This window comes from Paramormyrops kingsleyae, chromosome 23 (assembly GCF_048594095.1).
Source record: "Paramormyrops kingsleyae isolate MSU_618 chromosome 23, PKINGS_0.4, whole genome shotgun sequence".
NCBI classification, from domain to species: Eukaryota; Metazoa; Chordata; class Actinopteri; order Osteoglossiformes; family Mormyridae; genus Paramormyrops; species Paramormyrops kingsleyae.
Genome location: NC_132819.1, coordinates 5,232,281 through 5,255,675, shown reverse-complemented (window position 1 = coordinate 5,255,675; position 23,395 = coordinate 5,232,281). Strand labels below are relative to the sequence as shown.

The window sequence follows — 23,395 nt, the reverse complement described above, 5'->3', positions numbered from 1 at the left end:
TTAAATGAGCATGAATTGTACATGAGAAAATGTTATTGCCATTATAAATGCCCCTCAATATCAATCTAAATTACTTATTTTAGGACTTGTCAAACAGTACCCTAATAGCCATATTAATTTAATCAATAAACCAATTAGGTATAAACTTTGCTGCAATTAGACAATGCAGACTATGAATCCAGGACAACGACACAGTAACTTCTGTCAGTCACTGACGCCATATTCTTCACATCCACCGAGAGCACTGTGCCGTACAGGCTTCCGCTTGTCTGTCCCAATGCGACTGTGTTCGATGGCTGTTGCCTTGGAGATGGACCTGGGTGCTGCGGGCATGTCAACAGCACAGTCACATGGTGGGGGGGGGGGGGTGCAATCAAGCAGAAAATGACCTGCATTGATGCTGTGCCTGAAAAAAATGCCAATTTCTCAGTCTCATTGCACAAATATGAGTAATGACGCACACAGACCCACTGAAATGCCTTGAATCTTTACCTTTCTGGATATTGGTACGGTTAGACTTACGTGCAGAGACGCGTAACAGAAGTACAATATTGATTGTGCCATGATTAATATAATATAGCAAAAGGTCATTAATTACCCCACTGCAAAAATGGGCATGATGCATCATAGTATATACCGGATATGAACTTGAACGAAATGGCTCACATTTGCAGGGTTAGTGCGGTAACATTGTGCTAGAAATAATAACATAGGAGCGTTGGGGTCAAGCTGGTTCAACGTTTTGTTCCTTCCTATGTATAACCATGTTTCGAAGGTGTTTTGACACATGAATTGCGGTTGTTTTTTCCACATGTGCTGTGAAACACTTTCTCAGCCTTGGGCCTGCCCTTCAGTATAGATGTTCCAGTCTAAAGAGTGTCTGTGAAAGTGTCTCTTTGTGTCTGTGTTGACTTAAAGGATGTCGTAAAGGTGATCAGGTGCTGGCCGACCTCTATCTTAGCCCTGGATTTACTTTCAGTATCTGGGCTGGTGTGTTTCACTTTTTTATTTTTTAAATAAGATCAGATTAGATTTCTGTCAACATTGTGGTTGGTGGAACTTGTGTGGATTTATGTATTTTAACTCGTCTGTGGGTCTGTTGTGTTTATTGAGTGTGCCCCTTAGTATGTGTGTGTGTGTAGATTACTGTAGGTTTATATTACATTGTGGCCATTGTGGGGATCAAATGTCCCCACAATGTGATAAAAACCTGTCACTTTAATTTGACTTTGTGGGGATATTTTTTCTGTTCCCACAAAGGGAATCTAAGTTTTATAAAAAATCTGACTGCCATCAAAAAAATGCAAAAAAGCTGTATTTTGTTTGTCTACTTATGGTTACAGTTTGGACTGGGTAGTGGTTAAGGCTGTCATAGTTTGGATTAGGGTTTTTCTGATAGAAAGTAATGGTATGTGTGTGTGTATGTGTGTGTGTGTCTTTGTGTCTGAATGTATTTGCGTATAATTGCCATACAGATGGGAGACCTAACCAACAAGCTGGATGAAGTGTCTGAGCACCTCTATAAACTATAACAGGCACATGTAGGGGAGGGGTGGCCGAATAGATAGAAAATTCCCCCCTTTGAAACTCCAAGTGCCTATTTTTGATGTCCGAATTTCACTGTTCGCACAAAATCTAGAATTCAACAAAGGGAGGGTCGAATGCAAAAAAATCTATGAGACCACCACACCCCCTCTAATCATGTAAATTTATCGAGGGGGTCCCTGGTCGGTCACCCGCCCCCCCCCCCCCCAGTTCCAGCACCTTCCCCTGCACATGTCACTGAGCTAAAGCATCTATGGACTGCTGATTAACCTTCACACTTTTAAAGAAAGCTGTAAACATGTCTAATCACATAGGAGCACAGCTAGCATGACCTGCTTTAGAAAATGAGTAGGTGATATGTGTAGGTGATATGTGAAGGCACAGCTGACAGTGAGCTGGCTGGAAGGGGCATTTGGAGTACGGCATATATGATTTGATGTAATCCTTTTCAGCAACAGGGTCTGAAATGACCCCGTAGGAATTTAAGTATTATTTTCATTATGCCTGGTTTATTGAGCATTGGAGCTGGGCAATGAGCTATTGGGAGCTTTACTTACACAAGAATGTTCTGAGTGCAGAATGGAAAATGACTGGTTCAGAGAGATAACCAATCCAATTGTAGAGGAGATGGGTCCAAGCAACCAGAGGAGGCAGGACCAACCAATCAGATGTCTTGGTCCTGCCCCTCTATTTGCTTGGACCCACCTCCTTTACAATCTGATAAGTTCAGAGACCAATCGTTTTTCATTCTGCCATCAAAAAATTTTTTGTATAAGTAAAACTCTCACAAGCTGTTTGAGCACACAGATCTTGAGCTAATTAATGGTAAGCTGTAGTCAATGCACAAGCACCCCCCACCCACTTCTGATGACATCATTATTAGGGAGACAGGTCAGGATTTCATCCTCTGTATCGTATGCTAGTGGTCTGTAGACTCTGGGGGTGTTGGAGGAGTATGGATACCCTGAGTGATTCAGGGGACTGCATTTGACAGGAGCCCTTGAAAACGTAAAATTGGGCTAGGAGGGAGATCATATTTGCTCAGGGGGCCGAAAATTTCTAGGTCTATAGTCATTACAGTTAGCTAGTCTATCTACCTTCAGGACCAAAGGTGCAACACGCCAAACGGTAAAAGAAGAAGGACAGGCGAAAGAACAGACGGACTGGATTTGCAGTTTGGTTAAATGTTAAACTGGGTTCACAGTTCCAATCTGGAACACAGGAACAAAACAGAATCACAGATGTTGTCATTCTTTTGAGCAAATTATAATTAAAAAGCACTAGGCTGCATTAACATGGCGTCACACTCCTTTCAACAGCACTGTCAACTCATTATCCAGCATTTGTGGTTATTTGGTTTTTCACTTGAAATGTGCTTTGCTTTTGTAATTATTGTCACAGGCTGGTGTGTGAATCCAATGTTCTTTTTAAGAGACATATGCTGGTTACATTAAAATTCTGAAAACTAATCTTTCGTCAATGTTTGATTTTTGTTCTTGTAACAACACACCTGATGCCACTTGCCATTTGGATAACACCATATTCACTCAATACTTGTGCATCTCCTGTAAGTACCCACTCAGTACCCGTGCATCTCCTGTAAGTACCCACTCAGTACCTGTGGATCTCCTGTAAGTACCCACTCAGTACCCGTGCATCTCCTGTAAGTACCCACTCAGTACCTTTGGATCTCCTGTAAGTACCCACTCAGTACCTGTGCATCTCCTGTAAGTACCCACTTAGCACCTGTGCATCTCCTGTAAGTACCCACTCAGTACCTGTGGATTTCCTGTAAGTACCCACTCAGTACCTGTGGATTTCCTGTAAGTACCCACTCAGTGCCTGTATATCTCCTGTAAGTACCCACTCAGTACCTGTACATCTCCTGTAAGTAACCACTTAGTACCTGTGCATCTCCTGTAAGTACCCACTTAGTACCTGTACATCTCCTGTAAGTAACCACTTAGTACCTGTGCATCTCCTGTAAGTACCCACTCAGTACCTGTGCATCTCCTGTAAGTACCCACTCAGTACCTGTACATCTCCTGTAAGTAACCACTTAGTACCTGTGCATCTCCTGTAAGTACCCACTCAGTACCTGTGGATCTCCTGTAAGTACCCACTCAGTACCTGTGGATTTCCTGTAAGTACCCACTCAGTACCCGTGCATCTCCTGTAAGTACCCACTCAGTACCTGTGCATCTCCTGTAAGTACCCACTCAGTACCTGTACATCTCCTGTAAGTACCCACTCAGTACCTGTACATCTCCTGTAAGTAACCACTTAGTACCTGTGCATCTCCTGTAAGTACCCACTCAGTGCCTGTACATCTCCTGTAAGTACCCACACAGTACTTGTACATCTCCTGTAAGTACCCACTCAGTGCCTGTACATCTCCTGTAAGTACCCACACAGTACTTGTACATCTCCTGTAAGTACCCACTCCGCACCACAGACTCCTCAAGGTACTGAGTTGCCAGCTCCTTTACCTCCAAACAGGCCAACAGAGGACCTTCACCGGCCACGGGGACTATCAGAAGGTGGCAGCCCCCTCAAGCCAGCCTTCCTCCCACCTATTTACCAGCTCTCCCACTCCTATTTGTCCTATTTGGCCTTCTCCCCAGTATGGACTTCAAGCTGTGTTGGGGTTAACCATCCCACCCACTAGCTGGGGCAATTCACACCTGCCAGTCATACCCAGTTACCATTCCTTACTGGTAGTTTCTGTGCCCAGCATGAGGAAGCAATTGCTACTGTCCACCTGAAAGGCAAGCGTTGCCCCCTGCAGGTGTGTGTTGGAATCTCAGTGGGCCTTTTCCTCCCAATGTCTATTCAAGCTGTGCACAGCTGCACTGTGCCTGCATGCTTGAATGACTGTGGACAGCAGACTCATTCCCTCCTTCTTGACACAAATTATGTGGACGATTCCTCAACAATGGCACTGTTCCCCACCGTTAGACAGCACGATGTCAAAGCCTTTTTTTATGGTCTTGTGAGCAGAGCTGGTTTTTCCAAGGAGTCTACTTGGCTGCAGATATCCCGGAGATTTATTGAAGATTATAAGGAAAGCATGCTGCTCGCGTAAGTTCTAGGTAAACAGACTAAACGATTAAATGAATTAGCAATTAAAACCCCATAAATGAGTTTTTTAGAAGTCCAAGAGTCAATACCCCTTCATTGAAGAAGCATTTTCATAAATTTGTATACTACCCTGGATCAATGTGAGAACTGATGTAATGCATCCTAAATGAAAGCTGCCAGAAGGAAAGCCTGTTAACATTAATTTGGAAGCTGATGATTTATACCAGGGGTGGGGAACCTGTTCCATGGAGGGCCGGTGTGGGTGCGGGTTTTTGGGATGGCCTCTCAATCAGCCAATAACAGTGGGTCCCCTGGACTGGAGTTGAGAACCACTGCTTTATTATTGGCTGACTGAGAGGTCATCCCAAAAACCCGCACCGACACCGGCCCTTCATGGAGCAGGTTCTCCACCCCTGATTTATACTGAGAAAGGGAGAAATATTTGTAAAAGAAAGGACCATGCTCCCCCTGCTGGTGAACTTAAATTTGCAGGCCAGGTCTGCAGTAAATTCAGTGGGCACCACCAAGTCTGCTAAAAAGGAGGTAGATTGGACCATCATCAGTGGTGTGGTAAGAGAAGAATCAACCATCCAAAACTTCCTAATTTGAACTTGTGGAAAATTTTCAAATTACGGAAGAATGCAGTAGCCTGAAACTGACTAAACGTCCTGCACAGCCTCAGTCTGTTTAGTCCAGTGTGCAAATGCTTGAAATTTGAATGCTGAGTAAGAGGTAAGTCACACTGGAGTGAATGCTTTCAGATGAAATAAGGTAACGGCAGAGGAAGCTCTCACGGAGATAAGCAGTCGAGGGAAAAAAACTCATGAAAATTTTAAGGTAAAAAAGAGCAAGTCATTGAGGCCACTTCCTGAACAGCTACACGACCTCAGAAGCTCTTCTTCAAATTGTCAGTAACGGCATATCTCAGTGAAAAATCTCAGCTCTTGCTTATGTAGCTGATTATCTTATTTAGTTTCAGACTGTTTATTCCTCCATTTTTGGTTAAACTTAGAAAAAGAGAAAATAGTCTTTGCTAAGTAAAAAATCAGATTTCCAGTCTTCCCTCCAGCGATTTTCCAGTATAAAACTTCCCTTTGGGGTGGGTCACAGTGCAGTGACTGTTGGGAAATAGACAACGCGAAATCATATGAGTACTTAGTCACTGGTATGGCACATGGAGCTACAAAAAATTCCCCAGTAATGATGGCACACGCGGCCTGCAGTGTCACATCAATATGCAGCTTTGCTTAAGGCAGCCAGCCCCACACCCCATCTGTCCATATAGCAATTTCCATTTGCGATGCCATTAGATGATAAGACAACCAGGAAACCAGTCACACTGCACTTCCTGTCTGTTACCGTGACAACAGACCTCACTGCATTGTGATACTTGAATTTGGTCACATGCTTATGGGAAGTCCACGAGACAACCCATTCCGTTGACATACACTCGGACCAGAAACGTTGTTATGTTCTATACGTGATTTTAAAATGCAGTGCAATATTTTACACTTTTTTATGCAATGCACTCATTTAGAAGGACTGGTGCAGTGGCACAGAGCCCCCAGGGTTGCTGCTTAAAATTGTGCCCCCAGTGTGTGAGTGTGCGTGTATGTATGTGTGTGTGTGTATGTGTACGTGTACGTGTACGTGTTCCCCACAAGGGGAATTTTCAGTTGACTAGTTAAGTCAATTTTATAAAAGTCTTCGACTGCAATCAAAAAAACTAAAAATGCCGAAACACTTGTATATTATTTAGTTATTCACGGTTACAGTTAGGGCTGGGTAAGGGCAAAGGTTATTATTTTGGTATTAGGGTTTTCCCATAGAAATGAATGGGCAGTCCCCACAAAGATATGAATTTAGCCTGTGTAAACAGCCGCTGACTCTTAGGGTGCTTTCACACCTATAGTACGATTGCTTTAGTCCGCACCAGTCAGAAAAATGTTACAATGTAGTAAACAGACGTGGGTACGGTTTGCTTTCACATATGCAGAGTTCTAAACGAACCAAAATAGTGTCAGTGAAAAAATAGGTTGCTTACCGTCTACATCAGTGTCACGTTGGTCTGTCAGGTCAGACACAGCGTCGATGGATTCAAGTGGCGAAAGAGTTGAGCTGTCATTCTCCACAACATCCACCGGCTCAACGATAGGTTTTGTCCCGAGTATTCCATCCAAAGCGTCATACCAGGGAAGCTAGTCTTTCTCTTTTCCAGAACTTCCCGTCTTGCTAAGTGCATCACGCACTTCTATGTACTTCGCCCGAAGTTTTTTTGTCTTAATACGGCATTGTTCAACTGTCCGAGGATAGCCTTTCTCCCTTAGCTGCTTACTGAACAGCGCATAAATGCAGCTATTTTTATGTGTCGTGGACAGTTGCTTTTGGATATGCTCATCCGACCATATATCTATGAGGCACTTAATTTCTTCGGCACTCCACGTTTCTCCGCGGTTTGATTTCATCGCGAGTCGATAGCTTGAAAAATTTAATGGAGTCAACAGGAAGTGGACCAAACACGTTTGGTGCGCACCAAATGCTGTAGGTGTGAAAGCTCTCTTTTTTACCCCTAGTGTACCAATTGATGAAATGGCATCCCATCCCGGGGGAACCCCAGCCTTGTGCCCTGCACAATATCATATTTTAATTTAACCCTCTTTAATCAAAATTGTATTGACTCACTATGCATTTGCCACCATATTCTTTAGTACATCTACATAAGCCCCTGAGATGCAGAGATTCTGGAATTTCTGCCTTGCGTTTTTGGATGGGGAAGGTTGCCGAACTGCAATATATGCAACCTTGCATAGATTTTCAGTTGACTAGTTAAGTAAGTCACTTCTCCTACTTTATTCCCTCTACCACAAGAAGTGCCCCTGGTCCTTACTGCTGAGAAACATCCCAAAAACACTGTTAGTTCATCTCAGGCGCTCCTTGCCTACAGCTAAAGAGATTGTTATCCTTATCAAACCAAAGAATCTTTCGCCAAATCATCACAAGCTCCGCCGGACTGCAGTCTTTCATCTAGTCCCCAGGACTGCTTTGCAAGGTAGAAAGGCGACACCTCTGCGGCTCTGAAGAGATTCTTCTCTCTTAAATAAGTTCTGCCATCTCAATTATGCAACACAGTTGCTCTGTCAGGGTAATTTCTAGATCCTCGTACACAACTCAGTTTGAACTACCTTCTTATAGTGTTGGTCAGTTTTGAGAAAATGAGCTTCTCTCAAATCTTGGTTCTTCCACATTAATATCATTACTTGGCATTAAATTTGACTAATAAAACAACTTTTTAATACCCTTTCATAGACCTGTGCCTTGTATCCTTGTATGGAGATGTCTATGATAATCATAACAAGGTTATTATTGTACTAATACGTTTTTCAGTGGCAAATCAATAGGAAGAAGTTAAATCAGGGGCCTCCATGGGAAAAAAGGGCCTCAACCCCCCCCCCCACCCAATCACATATTACCCTTGATACACTCTAGTCTACAATTTTTACCGTCGTCACCCCCCTTCCCCTGGATATAACCTCTGACCATATTAATGTGTCTCTGGTTCCCCTTCAAGCTCCAATCCTGGCTCCTGAATTGCAGATCCTCTGCCACTGGGATGGAACAGGCATCCCAGCAAGCCTCTCGGGGATACTGGGAGCTGCCCAGAAAGCAAACGGTCAGGCCAATGTGCCAGTTTCCTCTCTTGTTTTTGGTTTCCCATCTGGGAGATATCAAAGAGACCTCCCCGAGTAGAGAGGAAGCAGTCTGTCTGCGTGGCACCTTATCCAATAGTGGCTCCCACCCCTGAAAGCAGACAGCATCACAGCAGAGGCAAGAGAACCAATGAGTGAGAGAACAAGAGTGACAGAGACTGAGTGACAGTGAATCCAGACATGAACCTCTTCAGCAGCATCATGATGAGCCCATAGCATCATTCTACGTATCCATGTTGCTGGGACTGCAGATGCATTGGCCAGGTTTACTGATGGTTGGCATACAGGGGCCCAGCCTCACTCCACCGCCTCACTGACTCTTTGCATAGCTCTTTTGCCTCATTCTCCTGACAGTTGTTTCATCTTGACTTTGGGGTACACTCTGAGGTACACCCTGGGGTACACTCTGAGGTACACTCTGAGGTATACCCTGAGGTACACCCTGGGGTACACTTTGAGGTACACCCTGGGGTATACTCTGAGATACACCCTGAGGTACACCCTGGGGTACACCCTGAGGTACACCCTGGGGTACACCCTGAGGTACACCCTGAGGTACACTCTGAGGTATACCCTGAGGTACACCCTGGGGTACACTTTGAGGTACACCCTGGGGTACACCCTGAGGTACGCCCTGGGGTATACTCTGAGGTACACCCTGAGGTACACTCTGAGGTACACCCTTGGGGTACACCCTCAGGTACACCCTGGGGTATACACTGAGGTACACCCTGAGGTACACCCTGGGGTATACTCTGAGGTACACCCTGGGGTACACCCTCAGGTACACTCTGGGGTACACTCTGAGGTACACCCTGGGGTACACCCTGAGGTACACTCTGAGGTACACCCTGGGGTATACTCTGAGGTACACCCTGGGATACGCCCTGGGGTATACTCTGAGGTACACCCTGGGGTACACTTTTCAGCTCCCCTTATTTGTTTCTTCACTGGCAGTTTTACTGAAGGGACCATCTTGCCATGGCTCACATAACTTCTAAGGCAGTTCCTAGTGCCACAAGAGCAGCTTCTGCAGCCTTGTATTGCGAAATCGCAGCCCGCAGTTCCCATATCATAGAAGCCCAATTTCACAGCCTGGGTGATCAATAATGCAAGACATGTAGACTCTGTATTGTTCAACATTCACAAGGTTATACATCCTACAACCTATGTTGTATTGTTTAGCCTCCATGGAACAATACTTTTGAGATCCCTTACATTGACTTGGTCATGTGATCTGTGACACTTCCTCAACACCAAAACCCCCATGCCCTTGCATGGTGCACTGCTCTGGCGAAGACCCAGTCCAATTATATCAAAAAAAGGGAACAAGTCAAAAGGCCGTTTCCTTGGCAACAAGGGGCAAGGCTGTCCGGCTGTGTCAAAAAGTTGTCCATATTGTGTAAAAATGACACTGAACGATTGTAGGAACTCTTTGATCAAACAGCCATTGTGGAAACTTGGTGCTATAGTCACTGAGGAAATGACTCTCAAAGTCAACCCTGGATATCACTGTCCAGTGGTGCTGTTATTATTATTGTATCCAAAGTGAGTGATTACAGGTTCATTTCCTGCCTATAATTCAGTGACTGGATTTGGGCACAGTGTTAGCAGATGGAGAGCAGAGGGCCAGAAGACAGAGTGCATTCCTGCGCTAAGAGGCTTACAGGAGGACCTGGGCCATTTCCTCCTGGAAAGGTGTAGCCATCGGGATGGGCAGATGTAGCAAACAACGTCACAGAGTAGACAAGAGAAAAGTCAAGCAAGAACATGAGAGAGAGAGAGGGAGAGAGAGAGAGAGAGACGTTCTAGGGGTGTGTCTTCTACAATTAGTTCCTCAAGGAAGTCTAGCTCAAATAGTCTTGAGCAAGAGCGTTTGCTGGCAGACGGAGCAGAAGAGTAGCAGCACAGGGGCTCAGGGGCCATTTCTGTCATCATAGCGGAGGGGGGCGGGGCTTGTAAACCGAAAACTCTTCAGAACTGAGTGGAGAACACAGCATTGTTGTGGGGATTTGCAGGCGGAGGAAGAAGCCGCCAAGAAGGCATTGGTAAGTGCGTTCCACCTGAACTTCGGTGTGCATGTGCTTGTGAGTCAGGGGACATGGTGGGTCTCTCTGTCTGCTGCTGCACAATCTTCTTGGCCTCACTTCCTCTCTCACTTGTGGTATGTTGCAAGATCACTTTTGTAACGATGCAAGGATTCAGTTCTTTCGACCAACGTTTGTTTAGTCGACCCTCCACTTTTTCCATGCTGTTTGCTGCCAGTGCTGCCGGCACTGGCTGTTTCGGAGCGGCGGACAGTGAGGGAACCATTTCTTTTGGTGATACTGGGTCTCTTTTCCAGGAAGGAAATCGTTGTTTAGCATCATACCTCTGTGGTAACTGTTCATCTGTATAAACAGCTCATTTGTGAGTGGAGTATGTATGTCGATTTGGATTAAAGAGGTTTGAGTAAATAGGCATGTGGGAGCACAATGGAAACATGGAGAGGCATGCTGTAAGTTGCAGGTTTTGCAACACATCCTGAAGCATGTGTCCCCATTCAGACTGTTACTTGGTGGCGTGTAATAATGGGCATGTCACTGTCAGGAAGGATAATTAATAAAGAGAGAGATTTTTTTGCTGATGCCCAATTGATTGGAAATGTTTGGAACTCAGAACCTGAGGTGAATTTGCCTGAAGACAGGCTCCTGCAGAATGCTTCTTGCGGCCTGCTGTACCTCGGAGCGCTTTTCTGTGACAGCCATTTTCAGCATCAGCGAATTCGCCAAACTTGCCCATAGTGTGACTTCCTCTCTCAGCAAACACACATGGCATTTTTTTCCCCAGTTTTGCAAAACTTGCCAGCTGATGACCACAACAGCTCGCAGCCCGCTGTAACGTTCAGATCATCTGCTTGACGGCCTTCAACAATCCGTTTCATAGTCATCACGAGGGTCATGTGCTCTGACAGTCGCCGGACAGTTTTTGCATAAAGAATTAGCTCAGTCCATTAACTTGAGATTTGACCTAGCTTTTTATTTATTTGGTAGAGCAATCAATTGGCAATCAAATTCTTATTCCAGGTTCTAAGGATAACGTTAGAACATGTGACGTGATGCATTATAATGCCGGTTACAGAGAGAATTGAACTGTTACTGTGTAGATGAAAGTCTGATCAGGGATCTCAAGTACCGGCCCATGGACCAGATCCGACCCGCGAGATGGTTCCGTCCAACCTGCAGCCTGTTTATTAATCATTGTTAAATGTGACTGGCTAATCAATTGAAAGACAACATAACATCGGTTTGCTAAACAGTAGTGTTGGGCATTTCAGGTCCAGCAAGTACAAATGTGGACCAAGATTTTATTTCTACCACTTAGTTGAGTATATAGAGTCACAGTCACAGAGAAACTCAACTGGTTGGTAGAACGCAAATTCCTGGTCTGAATTTGTACTTGCTGGACCTGAAATGCCCAACACGAAACAGTGGCGAAAAAATTTGCTAGCACCAAGCTCAATATCATTTTTTATACAGTTTTATTTTAATCTCTCAACTTAACCTCAAACTGAAGTAGCCCGCTTCAGCTGCGGCCCTCTCAAGTCTCTGCCTACCCCCCCCATAGGGTTATTTGAGTTTGTGATCTCGGGTCAAACTTTGAGAGTGGTGTCCCCAGGCCATCCATCGCCAGGGTCACATGGTCCAGCTTGGGGCTGCATAGGACACCCCAAACTTCATCACTACTGATTCTATCTGTCAGACCTATCAGCCGCAAGCAGCTTTTCAAAGACGGCGTTGTTCCCCTGTCACCTCAGACCGGGACACCCCGCCTCCCTCGTGGACTGATGCACTGCTCATGTGCTCATGCATACGCAGAAACGCCCCCCATCTTCCCAGCAGCACGGCCTCCCGGCTAATACACAGTCACGGTTTTTCCCCTGGTTCACAATTAGACATGCTTTTGTCCTTCCTAAGGTCACCAAAGACACCGTCATTACAAACTGCCAGGGCAGCCGGCTTCTCCTCGCACCCGTTGTCAGGAAACTATTCTCACCCACAAGTTTTTTTTTTTGTTTTTTTTTATGGGCATCATTTATAAAAACAAAATCGCCGTGTTTCTTCGTGAGAAGCGGCTCACTCATTTCTACGATGTATTTCTGTGCGTGTCTGCCCCTTTTTATACGCCTGTACTTGTCCTCAGGTTCTGAGAATTTACAGGATTGCATCATGACTTTTTCCTGCTGTGACAAGCAAGGGGGATCACTTTTTTTTTCTTGAAATGCCATGCAGATATAGTATGTGTGAAACCCAATACCAGCTTTCTGCTCATTTTAGATCGAGCGGAGTGACTGGATCGACAGTTTTCAAACATTGCATGCGTCGTCTGCATACTAAGTACTGGCATCATTCAGACCGATACCTGTTGGTTCTTTAACACCTTGTTTATGTTACAAATGAAACTTGCTTTTATCTACTGATAATTTTTTTTTTCTATTTCTGGTCTGGGTCTTCTGTTTTTTCCGCTCCAAATGATGAGACAATTATACAGTATGTGTAAATGTGTGAACAGCCTTGGTGTCTTTATGGTAGTTTATAAGTAACAGCAGTGAAACCAGACTGAAAAAGGAACAGCGATTTCAAAGGTGTCCATCTTGACAATAAACTGAAACAAGAGCCCCCGGGGGTGGGATTAGGGACTGCTTAAAAAGCCCTCAAAACCTGTGTCATCATGCCCAGACCTGAAAATATGCGCACTTATGTATTAATTATGTTTTAAGAAATTCATATGACTCGTGTGGGGAAGCTGATGCACTTCCACAAAGGACAGATCCGACATGGGGCTCAAAACACTGTCCGCAGGGCAGCCAAGGAGGCACCGCACAGCTCGGAGACCGGGTGAAGGTAAACAACAGGCTCAGGCTGCCCGTCCCGAAAGCTACAAACCAGGGCCAGGCCAGGTGGCCGTCGCAACTCACAGTCAAAACATTCTCATGAGTCATTTCCCGAAACCTACAGTTTTTATGTATATAGCTTCACTTTTTCACCAGAGCAACGCAAACCAGGTACGAGAATGAAGAGGCAGCAGCGCAAGTTGACGAGGGGAAATCGAGGCCAATAGCTGTTTTGGTCAAGGCCACATCAAGTGCACACAAACAAAACTGAATCAGTTTATTTCAGATGACCGTGTGTGTTATGTGGGTGGGGGTGGGGGGGTTATATTTAAGGTAAATTCCTAAGTCACAATGTTACATTTTGGGGAAGTACTCACCAAGTGTCGCTCTTACTAAGAAAATGAATGATTTCTGAATCTTTTACAACGCCAGCAGGCAGAAGTCTCCGTCTTGATTTACGGCATAATCAAAGTGACATTTTAATGATGAAAGGAGCTTCTAACACCGATTAGAAACTATTCAATCTGTGATATAGTCTGCAGGCTTTCACTTAAATATTCACGTAAATATTTGCTTATAGATCCATCCAGGCAGACTGTCTGCTGAAATCAGACAGCATATTTAATGGGCTGTTTTTTAACTGGGGTATTTTTGAAACACTTAAGGCCAGACTTATGCACAAGCTTACCTCTGCAGCCCAGCATTTTTTTCTAGCCGTTACAGCAGTATTTTTCTCTGTAGGTACAGCCCCCAACATTTACTTTACTGGCTGTAGGCCAGGGACCCCTGCCCCCCTAAATTTGGTCTTGGAAAAGCTGTACCCATTGCCCCCCCCCCCCCTGCCACTTATTATTCTGCTGAAGGGGGGGGGGGGAGCCCAGCCTGTATGTTCCAGCCGCCGACGGGTTTGTCTATAACAGGCCTCTCAGTACAAGCATCAGGTGCATAAAATGGACCGACCGCAGCTGGCAGGTGTGGAGTATGCAGCAACTCCAAGGCTCCATGACGGCAGGTCAGGTCAGGAGTCCCAGTAAAACGCGTCAGCTGGGCTGTCTGGCGTAAATGCAGAGCCATGCCTTGGGCCTAGAGGCCGGCTCTCTAGTCAGTCGGTGTTGTAAGAGAACTGAAACACACCCTTGTGCATGTCTAAGCTTGCAGTAGATTTGGTTTTTTTCCCCTTCCTTCTCTCTCTCTCTCTCTCTCTCTCTCTCCCCCCCCCTCCCTCTCCACTGCTGCACACAGGAAGTCAGGCACTTCCTCAAAAGAACGCCGATGAAAGGGTAAACAAGTTTCTACATCTTTTTGAAGCAAAACAATTTTTTGAAATTGCTAGGCTGTATCCGCGCCCGCATGGCTAAATATGCTGAGCACAGAGATCAAGAGAGAGAAAAATATACCGAGCGGAAATTCAGGTATATTTGTGGCCAGGTTAAAAAAAATATGTATATATTCAATAATTGTAATTTTTAGGGGTAAACTCATTGGTTGTAATACTTGAAAGATCAAGTGTTTAATATCATTTAAATTCTAAATATTTTGAAGAATACTTCTTCAAAATTTAGACCACTAGTTTTTTTTTAAGTTGAAAGAGAAAAAAAGCTATATAAAAAAAGATATTCAGTTTGGTGCTGTAAAATTTTCAGTGCATGTTAATAAAGCATCCCTTTTAAAAATCTCTCACATATTAGGGGCCTGATGAAGATCTCTCTACATTGGGTGTAGTATGTGACTCTGGTTACTGGGTTTGTCCCTGTTCATGAGTTTATCTGAGGACACAAACTGCAGCAGACATCAGCTAACTGCGCCCTGAAAGATTTTTGCCTGATTATTTGAACACTAACCCCCCCCCCCCCATCTACTAGTCTTATGGAAGAAAGTGGAATAAATTCTGTGGACGAAGCGACTAAGACGGCATAATTCAAGTTTATATTTTCATTAAATCACGCAGGGGTGAATCCAGCCATACAATGGAAATGAAACGTAGGATTCGGGCGTCGCCCTTGTATGAGCGCAGAACACGCTGGGGTGCGGCACGAGTCAGTGACTCACGCGCCGTGGACGCTGTCCTTCCGTAACACTTCACGCACTGTGCTACCTCCACCACAGCCAGGGTTTGGCACGAAACACCCCGAAATCCCAGCTGTGTCACGGCTGTCTGGAATACGGACTTATCAGCATAAAACAAAAAAAGTAAATAACCGCAATTGCACAATGCTAATAAGAGAACGGAACACTATAGACGCTGCCTGTTTTTGTTCTTAAAATGCACAGCTCCAGAGTGAATTAAATGTTTATAAGAATATAAATTTCAGTTTAAATATCTAGTTTCGCTAACCTTGATGATATACTTGCTTCCCTGTATCAAGAATTTCATTCGTCAGCTTCCAGGATTCTCAAAGCAAGATGTATCTCCATTTTATGATGATGGAACCTTAATCTTAGAAAAATCCTTTGGAATACTCCGTCTGCAGCCTTTTCGTTTTATTCCATCAGAGTATCTTAAACCACGGGAGAAGGTCACCTCAAGATGCGATTCTGCCATTAGAGGCCAAGAGACCCACAGGGCACCATACGATGAGCCAGATTGCTCTTGGGGCAAGTGAACGAGCTCAGGGCTAAGTACCTCACCCTTGGCAATGCCACCATGCCCTGTTGGTAACACCAGTGCCACATTTCAGCCCTTGGCATGAATTCTCCCAAGGTCAAAAGCGAGACACGTTGGCATACAATGTGATCTATCTCTCTGTCCATTCTCTTGGGTTTTTGGCTGAGTATTAAATAACATTCACCGGATATTAACTCTTTGACTTTTCCCAGAACGTGTCTTTAATTATATGTCCGTAATGTGTCCGACTAGGTACAGGTAGATACACGATTAAGTCATTTTTGGCAGATGGTGAAAAACCAATTATTAACCCCAGGTACCACAGTGACCCACCATGTAGAGAAAATTGGATTCAAATCATAGCAGTAAATGGCATATATGCAGAAACTGTTGGATGAATAATATTTTATATGAAGATTACTTCATTCAACCTACCAGTGTAAACTTTTTGATGTGACTCCATAGAATTTGAAGTAGTTCCACTTAGCATGTGTTGATATTGTGACAATAACCTTTGCAAAGATTTTATTTGTTGATAAAAATCAATGCAAATATGCAATGGTTGTTCAAACATCATTGTGGCAGCATGTTTGCATAAAGAGGGCCCACACAGAAGGAGCGGCACACTGTGTTTCCTTTATCTAAACACACTTAAGATTGATTCACAGATACTGGCTTGGCAATGGTGTCTATGGAAACACCAGGATGTGACTCACGGGGCCGACAGTTCATTTCTTTAATGAGTTTTAATTATGTCAGCTTAAACAAAACTAAAATTGCAAATTGATTTATTATTGCCTGCATAATTCTTTTTTAAAGTTGCTTACATAATTCTTTTTATTTATGCATTTTTTTTCCAAGAAATGGTCATAGCAAGAGCAGAATCGCAGTACTGACAGGCGTACAGCCCTCATTTCAGGGCCCTGAACAGACGATGCTGTTTCCGCAGCTTCTGGACTTGACGTCGACCGTCAAAGTCAATCAATCCAAAACTGGGAAATTTTAAATTCTGTGAATTTGTAAGTCATCTGTACAAAGACTTCTAAGCAAGGTCATAAAGCCATGTAGCAGGGAAAAAAGGCCAGTGGTAACCTCGTGTGTGCAGGCACATTTTCCCCATTTTGACCCTCCCCCCCTTATGCATTTGTCCACAGGAAGTCGCAGATGGCCAGACACACCCAATAAGGCAGCTCATTGTCCGGTCCACACAAACATACGCAGAGACTTCCCCCCACTGATTTATGACCTTATTTGTTTGTGAATCTGCTCTGTGACCGAATAAAAGCACAGACGGTGTGAACAATGGAAGTGGTGCCAAGTGACCGTAATACACAGAATAGCTCCTCCCTGCTGATTTTGACAGCAATGCCGAATTCACCTGTAGTGGTTATGTGCAGACACGTGTAGACTAGAAGGACAATAACAAGACAGGTTTCTTTCATAAGAAAAACACAGGGGTTACCTGAGAACGGATGCTCAATTCACTGCAGAGATACCTAGCATACCACATGGACTTCCTTAACAGACAGGAAGTGAGATGGCTTAACGAGAGCAGACACATCACATAAGTGCTAGACTCTTGGTGCTTTAATCTGAAAATACCACCAATAATCACAATTTTAAAAAATAAGCAGTATGAATAATAACTGGTTAATTACCACAATGACTTAATGTATTCCTTTTATACAACAGCATTGTTAAACAAGCAAAAAAAACAGTTATTATCTCAGTCACTGTTGCTGTATCATAAACTAAAAGCAAACGAAAAATCTATAATGAAAACTGCAGATTTACAAGCTCAACTTAAGCCTAACAATTAAAACCTGGAAAAGGTGCAGCAGTGCATGACCAAGGTGATAGGTGTGAATGTGCAGCCGGGCTAATTGATATAATTTGCATTATCATCTGTTATTGCAAGTAGATGATTGTGAATGTGTCAACGTAGCGTCATCTTCTACTAATAATGTCCCCTTTAACAGAAGATTTAGGAATAACCATTGTACAACAAGCACTAATCTAACTTTCATTGGGTTCTGTCTCAATATCATTCACAGCATCCAATACGTATGGCCAATTCAATACGCTCATGTTGACATCACATTGCCTATTGTGAATGACAAATCATTGTAACAAAGGAGGGCTGCTGACTAATGGATCATCACTATCAAAGCAGTGAGCCAACAACCTCACCAGAGGTTGTTAAACTCGTAGGAGGTGCTGACAAGGTAGCTAACAGGGATGTACTGTCCGACGTAAACCTTGCTCATCCGCGCACAACAACTCTCATATGTGTGTGTGTGTGTGTGCGCGCACGCATGTGTATATGTGTGTGTGTGTGTGTGGGGGGGGGGGATTATGTTTATTTTAGATTTTTGGGACCAAATGTCCTCCACAATGTAATAAAAACCTGTTATTTTGACATTGTGGGGACCATTTTTCAGGTCCCCACAAAGATCTGTGAATGCAGTCAAAAAACTAAAAATGCCAAAAGTCTCATATTTTGTTTGGTTACTTATGGTTAAGGTTTGGGCTGGGTGGGGATCAAGGTTGTCATGTTGGGATTAAAGTTCTCCCCATAGAAATCAATGGAGAGTCCCCACAAAGATATAATTACAAACCTGTGTGTGTGTGTGTGTGTGTGTTTGTGTGTGCGTGTGTGTGTGTTGCCATGTTACAGCCTTTCATTACCAAATCTGTGAGTCTGTCTACAAGCCCTTCAATGCCCATAATGACTAATGATGCTCCATGGCATCTGTATTTTAATGCATGCGGATTTTGCTCCTCAAAAGCCATTTAAAACACGACACACCTTGGGAATGACGAAGTTGCCCACTGGTAGTTTTTACATAATGATGAGAGTTTTCAGGCGTGAACTTGGCTAACTTTGCTGTCTGGCACGGCGAGTCGGATGGTTTGCTACATCTGCTGAGTGATTATTAAATGCCAAACAACAACATATCAAGTCTTTGTAAAAATGGGTGGTTGGGCTGACTGCCAGAATTAGGTGACTCTCAGGAGAGATAATCGAACAGTGTTTTTATTAACGTACAATTGCAGGGCACAAGTCACAAATGAATCTAAGTCCTGTCCTCAGTTATTCAGAATCCCTAGAAATAAAAATGGCTTTTTTGCAAAGCAATTTTCTCAATTAAATTGAAGGTAATCATATAGAGCAAACGTTAAACGGCAAATATAAAATATGATGTGGTGTTTAATATTGGCATGGGAAATCTGCGTAACCAGAAATATTATTATGACCTCTGTAGTGCGTATAGAAGTGAATATGTGGGCTTGGTTTTGTGTTCTTTTATTTGTGCGTCTTTGTGACGCAGCAGGGTGGCTCAGTAGGTTTGGCGTTTGAGTCCCGCCTTTGTTCTGTGCGTCCCCTCTGGCTTTCCTCCCGTGCTTCAAAGACATGCAGGTAGTTCAATTGGTGTTTTTAAGTTTCCCATAGATTGTGTTTGTATGTGTTCTGTGATGAACCAGCTCCCCATGAATCTGGACTGAAGTCAGATGGATTTTTTTATTCATATCATTGGTTCAACACTTTCATCCTAAGTGACCTAAAATATTTCAAAGGTTTACAGCTTTGGAGCGCTCCCTGTGATTCCAAGACCTTTGTGTTGTTAGCACGATGTCCTACTTGTTGAGTTAGAGGAGCTTTGATACATTTTTGTGCTGTTTCTCCTTCACTTAGTCACTAATACCCAGTTAGCCAGGAGGGTGTTCCACAAAGCAGGATTTCTCAGCCGGGCTAAAATTAAGCTTAACTTAAGTCATGATTGCCCAATAGGAATACTCTTTACCTAAACGCTTATTGGATGAGCATGACTTCTAGCTTAAGTTAACCCAGCTAACTGAGAAATCCTGCTTTGTGGAGCACCCCCCAGGTTTACATTTAATTATTTGCAAGTGTTTGTGTTATTGTAAAAAATACTAGTGCTGAATGCTTCAACAATTTCTTGAATAGTTAATGCAAGCACCGATTTATTTATTTTTTTGATTCTGTTACTGATAAGCATCCATTTTCTTACAGTCTTCCAAAAGCCACGATGGAGACCTTCAGTTCCAAAGACATGGCCATGAAGGCCCAGAAGAAAATCCTCAGCCACATGGCCAGCAAGACGATGGTGAATATGTTCATTGACGACACTAGCAGCGAGATCTTGGATGAGCTCTACCGGGTGTCTAAGGAACACTCCGGCAACCGTACGAAGGCCCAGAAGGTTGTGAAGGACCTCATCAAGGTGGCGGTGAAGATCGGCGTGCTCTTTCGCCACAATCAGTTCAGTCCAGAGGAGCTTGGACTGGCGGAGGAGTTTAAGAAGAAGCTTCACACAGGAGCTATGACAGCCATAAGCTTCCATGAGGTAATGTTTCAAATTATAACTTTCCTAAAATCCAAGATTCAGATATAGATGTAACGAAGCATAGATGATGTAAATACCCACGGGTATAAGGACCAGGCAGAACGTGTGGGACGTGTGACTCTAATGTTTAATTTGTCCCCCCCAAAAAAACAGACCTTTGCTTTTAAATTGTTGTGTCCCTCCCAATATTAAATTCTCTCCCATTCTCTTGTAAACACCAATAAATTATTGTTTATTATGTGATCATTTTGGTTTCAGTTCAAATACAAGAAATAAATCACAACAATTATTATCTGTCATTGATGCCATGTGCGGAAGAAGCAGATATGGAAGACTGATGGATCTGTCAAGCCAACGAGTAATTAAAAAGCTAAATAGTTGCTACATATCTGTTCTCTTGCCATTTACCCTTCAGGTGGAGTTTTCCTTCGACAAAGCAGTGATGGCTGGCATCTTAACAGAGTCCCGGGACATGCTACTCAAGCTGGTAGATAAGCACCTCACCCCAAAGTCGCATGGGCGCATCACCAATGTCTTCAACCATTATGCAGACCAGGATCTGCTGGAAAATCTCTACAATCCCAAAGGGAAACTCTGGCCCCATCTGACCAAAATTTGTGCTGGTCTGGATAAGTTGGTGGAGGATGGGAAACTATGAGGTTGAAGAACTTGGGGAGGGACTGGGTTAGACCTCAACAGGGGAGGTGCAAAGACCTGGCTGAGTCATCACACAAAGGAGGGACTGCAATCTAGTCTTTATCTGTGGACAGTCGGTGGCGCTGCGGATAAAGAACTGAATGTGTCATTTAAATATCAATTCCAGGAAAGGAATCGCTGTTGTACTTTCAAAAAGGTACTTAAATATAAATTCCTTGGAAAATATATGGCCTTAATAATGAATCGAAGTATATAATTGTAAGCCTTGGATAGAAGGGCCCAATGGCATACAAAAAGAGTCGTACAGTTTGGTGAGTGGTTTTGTTAACAAACAAGAGACTACATCTGTACATTCAGGCAACAATGTTATCCCGTCCATCGAATATTTAATAACCAGGCTGCATTGCATTGAACCTTTAACCATAAATGAGAATATCGCTCATCCTGGGTGGTCATTGTTAGGTGATTCCCACTGATGTAGCAATATTGTTGACCACTGTTTTTTTTATATATATATATAATAGTTTGAGGAGCATTTTAATTTATTTGTTCACTGTATAGATATGTATTTTCCAATTGCCAAAAGTGTTACAAGCAAGCACTGAGTCTTTGTCCTATTTTAAATACTCTATATGTCCCTATGTGTTTTATCTGTGTACATCAGTGATTGGGGAAGAGTGCTTTAACATGAGGAGGAAAAGACAGGGCAGAAAGCAAATGTACAGCTCTGGAAAACATTAAGAGGCCGCAGCACAATTTTTTGTTTCACTCATATCTCAATTTATGGGTGTGTGTCTGTGAATTATATATATAGCCTGGTTCTTATCCTGCTTCTCATTAATGAAGGGCTTCTTTCTTGCTTCATAGTACTTCAGTCCTGTTACTAGGAGCCTGATACTGTCCTAGCAGTGCACTTCACACCTGCACTTAATGTTTCCCATTCCCTTTGAAAGTCACTTGATGTCATCCTTCAATTCATGAGAAACTGTCAGATAAGTTAACGGTCATCTCTGCCATTAGAAAGTCGCTTCCACCCTCTATCCGGCCGGTTTCTTGTTGTTCCCAGTGTCTGTAGCTTCACGTTGTTCTTTGAGCTTGGAAGCCACCCACTGCTCAGTATAGCCTTCTGCCAGCAGAACCAGGATTAAACCAGAATTTTAAAATACAGATTTGCTTAAAAATATGGTATTCTCTTAATTTTTTCCAGAGCTGTGAATTGTACCTTGGGTTTACCACATGGAGATATTAGGGACCGTAAATTCAGGTGCTCCATCTAGTGTTCAAATTGAGTAACACAGGATGAACGTCACTCATTTCTTTTCCACTCCAAACGTAAAATTCATCATCCAAATATTAGCACGGTGACACACCATGACAACTTGAAATTTGCTGTGAATCCATTTACCAAATGGGAACTGAATACTGAATATAATCTTGACTGTTCCTTACTATTGCAACAACATATTTTCCTGTTTGTATGATTTTTTAATAAAGAATGCTCCTGTCACAACAATGTGTCATTTGTTTACGTTTTATATAAAATTATATATTAATATATGGGGTTATATAAGGATAAGTGTGCCCATTCGAGCGTGCTCTGTTTAGTGGATGTACACACATGGGTCACTGCTAGATTGAAACAAATGTTTCATGTAAAAGTCACCAAAATGCCCAAAAGAACATTCTTTTCCATCTACCAAAACCATAACCAAAAATAAACACCAGCTCAAAGCACTTTCAGCTTCCAGGCAGGACTACGTAAGTGTTCTCGGATCTGCTTTGCCACCCAGCATTTAATTGCCACGTTCCAGTGCTGATTCAGCTTGAGCAGCTCAGGTGTGGCGCTTCGTCAGATGGGTGGAAGGCTCTCTGCCCGGAGCCCATTCCCTACATGCCAGTGTCACACCAAAAGGTAATTTCATGTTGTCTTCCTCATATCCTTATCTTTTTGGGATTGATGTCCTCAGACACTGAAAAAAAATACATTTCCCCACTTGGTGTCACTGTAACAAACATTAAGAGACATTTGGCAAACCTTTCAAATGCTAATCCCCCCCCAAGCCCGTCCCTGTGTTTGACAGCCAAAACCAAAGAATTAACGCAACGAAGGATGATTCACCATCTAGACAGGAAAGGTGTGGCAAATGCAGTGTCAGTCCCCCTTTTCACGGTGAGTTGGTTTGATCTGATTTATTACGATTAAGCCCCAAGTGGAATGCTCCAAATCAGCAACAGGTAGGCAAATAATTTCACAAATCTGGGCGCCACCTGGCAGACTTCAGCCAAGGGCCTCAGAGTAATCTTCCTGTGATCCTCCATTGTACACTCAAGCTGTACTCATTTCCTTGTGGTTTAACTGCAGTAGAGAAACGGAGTTTCGTTTCTCATAAAAAAAGAAAAAAAGAAAAACTAAACGCGCACTTCAGCTAAATTCGACAGAAAACGTGAACTGAATATCTACAGATATTACCATGGATCATGGGTAAGAAAAGTCTGCTTAGTGCTTTGCAGCAGCAGAAAGATGACATGTTTTTGCAGAACCTCAGCAACCCCCCAC

General features: G+C 43.4%; 1 protein-coding gene across 1 annotated transcript; it reads left to right on the top strand.

Moving 5' to 3' along the window:
• Window positions 1-10,192: 10,192 nt before the first annotated feature.
• LOC111860678 (tumor necrosis factor alpha-induced protein 8-like protein 2) lies at window positions 10,193-22,351 on the top strand. Its single transcript, XM_023844580.2, has 3 exons — window positions 10,193-10,381; window positions 19,848-20,181; window positions 20,597-22,351. Exons 2-3 carry the CDS (start codon window positions 19,864-19,866, stop codon window positions 20,837-20,839), a joined length of 561 nt encoding a protein of 186 aa, XP_023700348.1. The 5' UTR covers window positions 10,193-10,381; window positions 19,848-19,863; the 3' UTR covers window positions 20,840-22,351.
• Window positions 22,352-23,395: the final 1,044 nt, after the last annotated feature.

Excerpts from the sequence above, each read along its gene's own strand:
- LOC111860678 (XM_023844580.2), top strand. The coding sequence starts at position 19,864 with ATGGAGACCTTCAGTTCCAAAGACATGGCCATGAAGGCCCAGAAGAAA. Across the intron at positions 20,182-20,596 it reads CAGCCATAAGCTTCCATGAG|GTGGAGTTTTCCTTCGACAA; the intron begins GTAATGTTTCAA and ends TTTACCCTTCAG.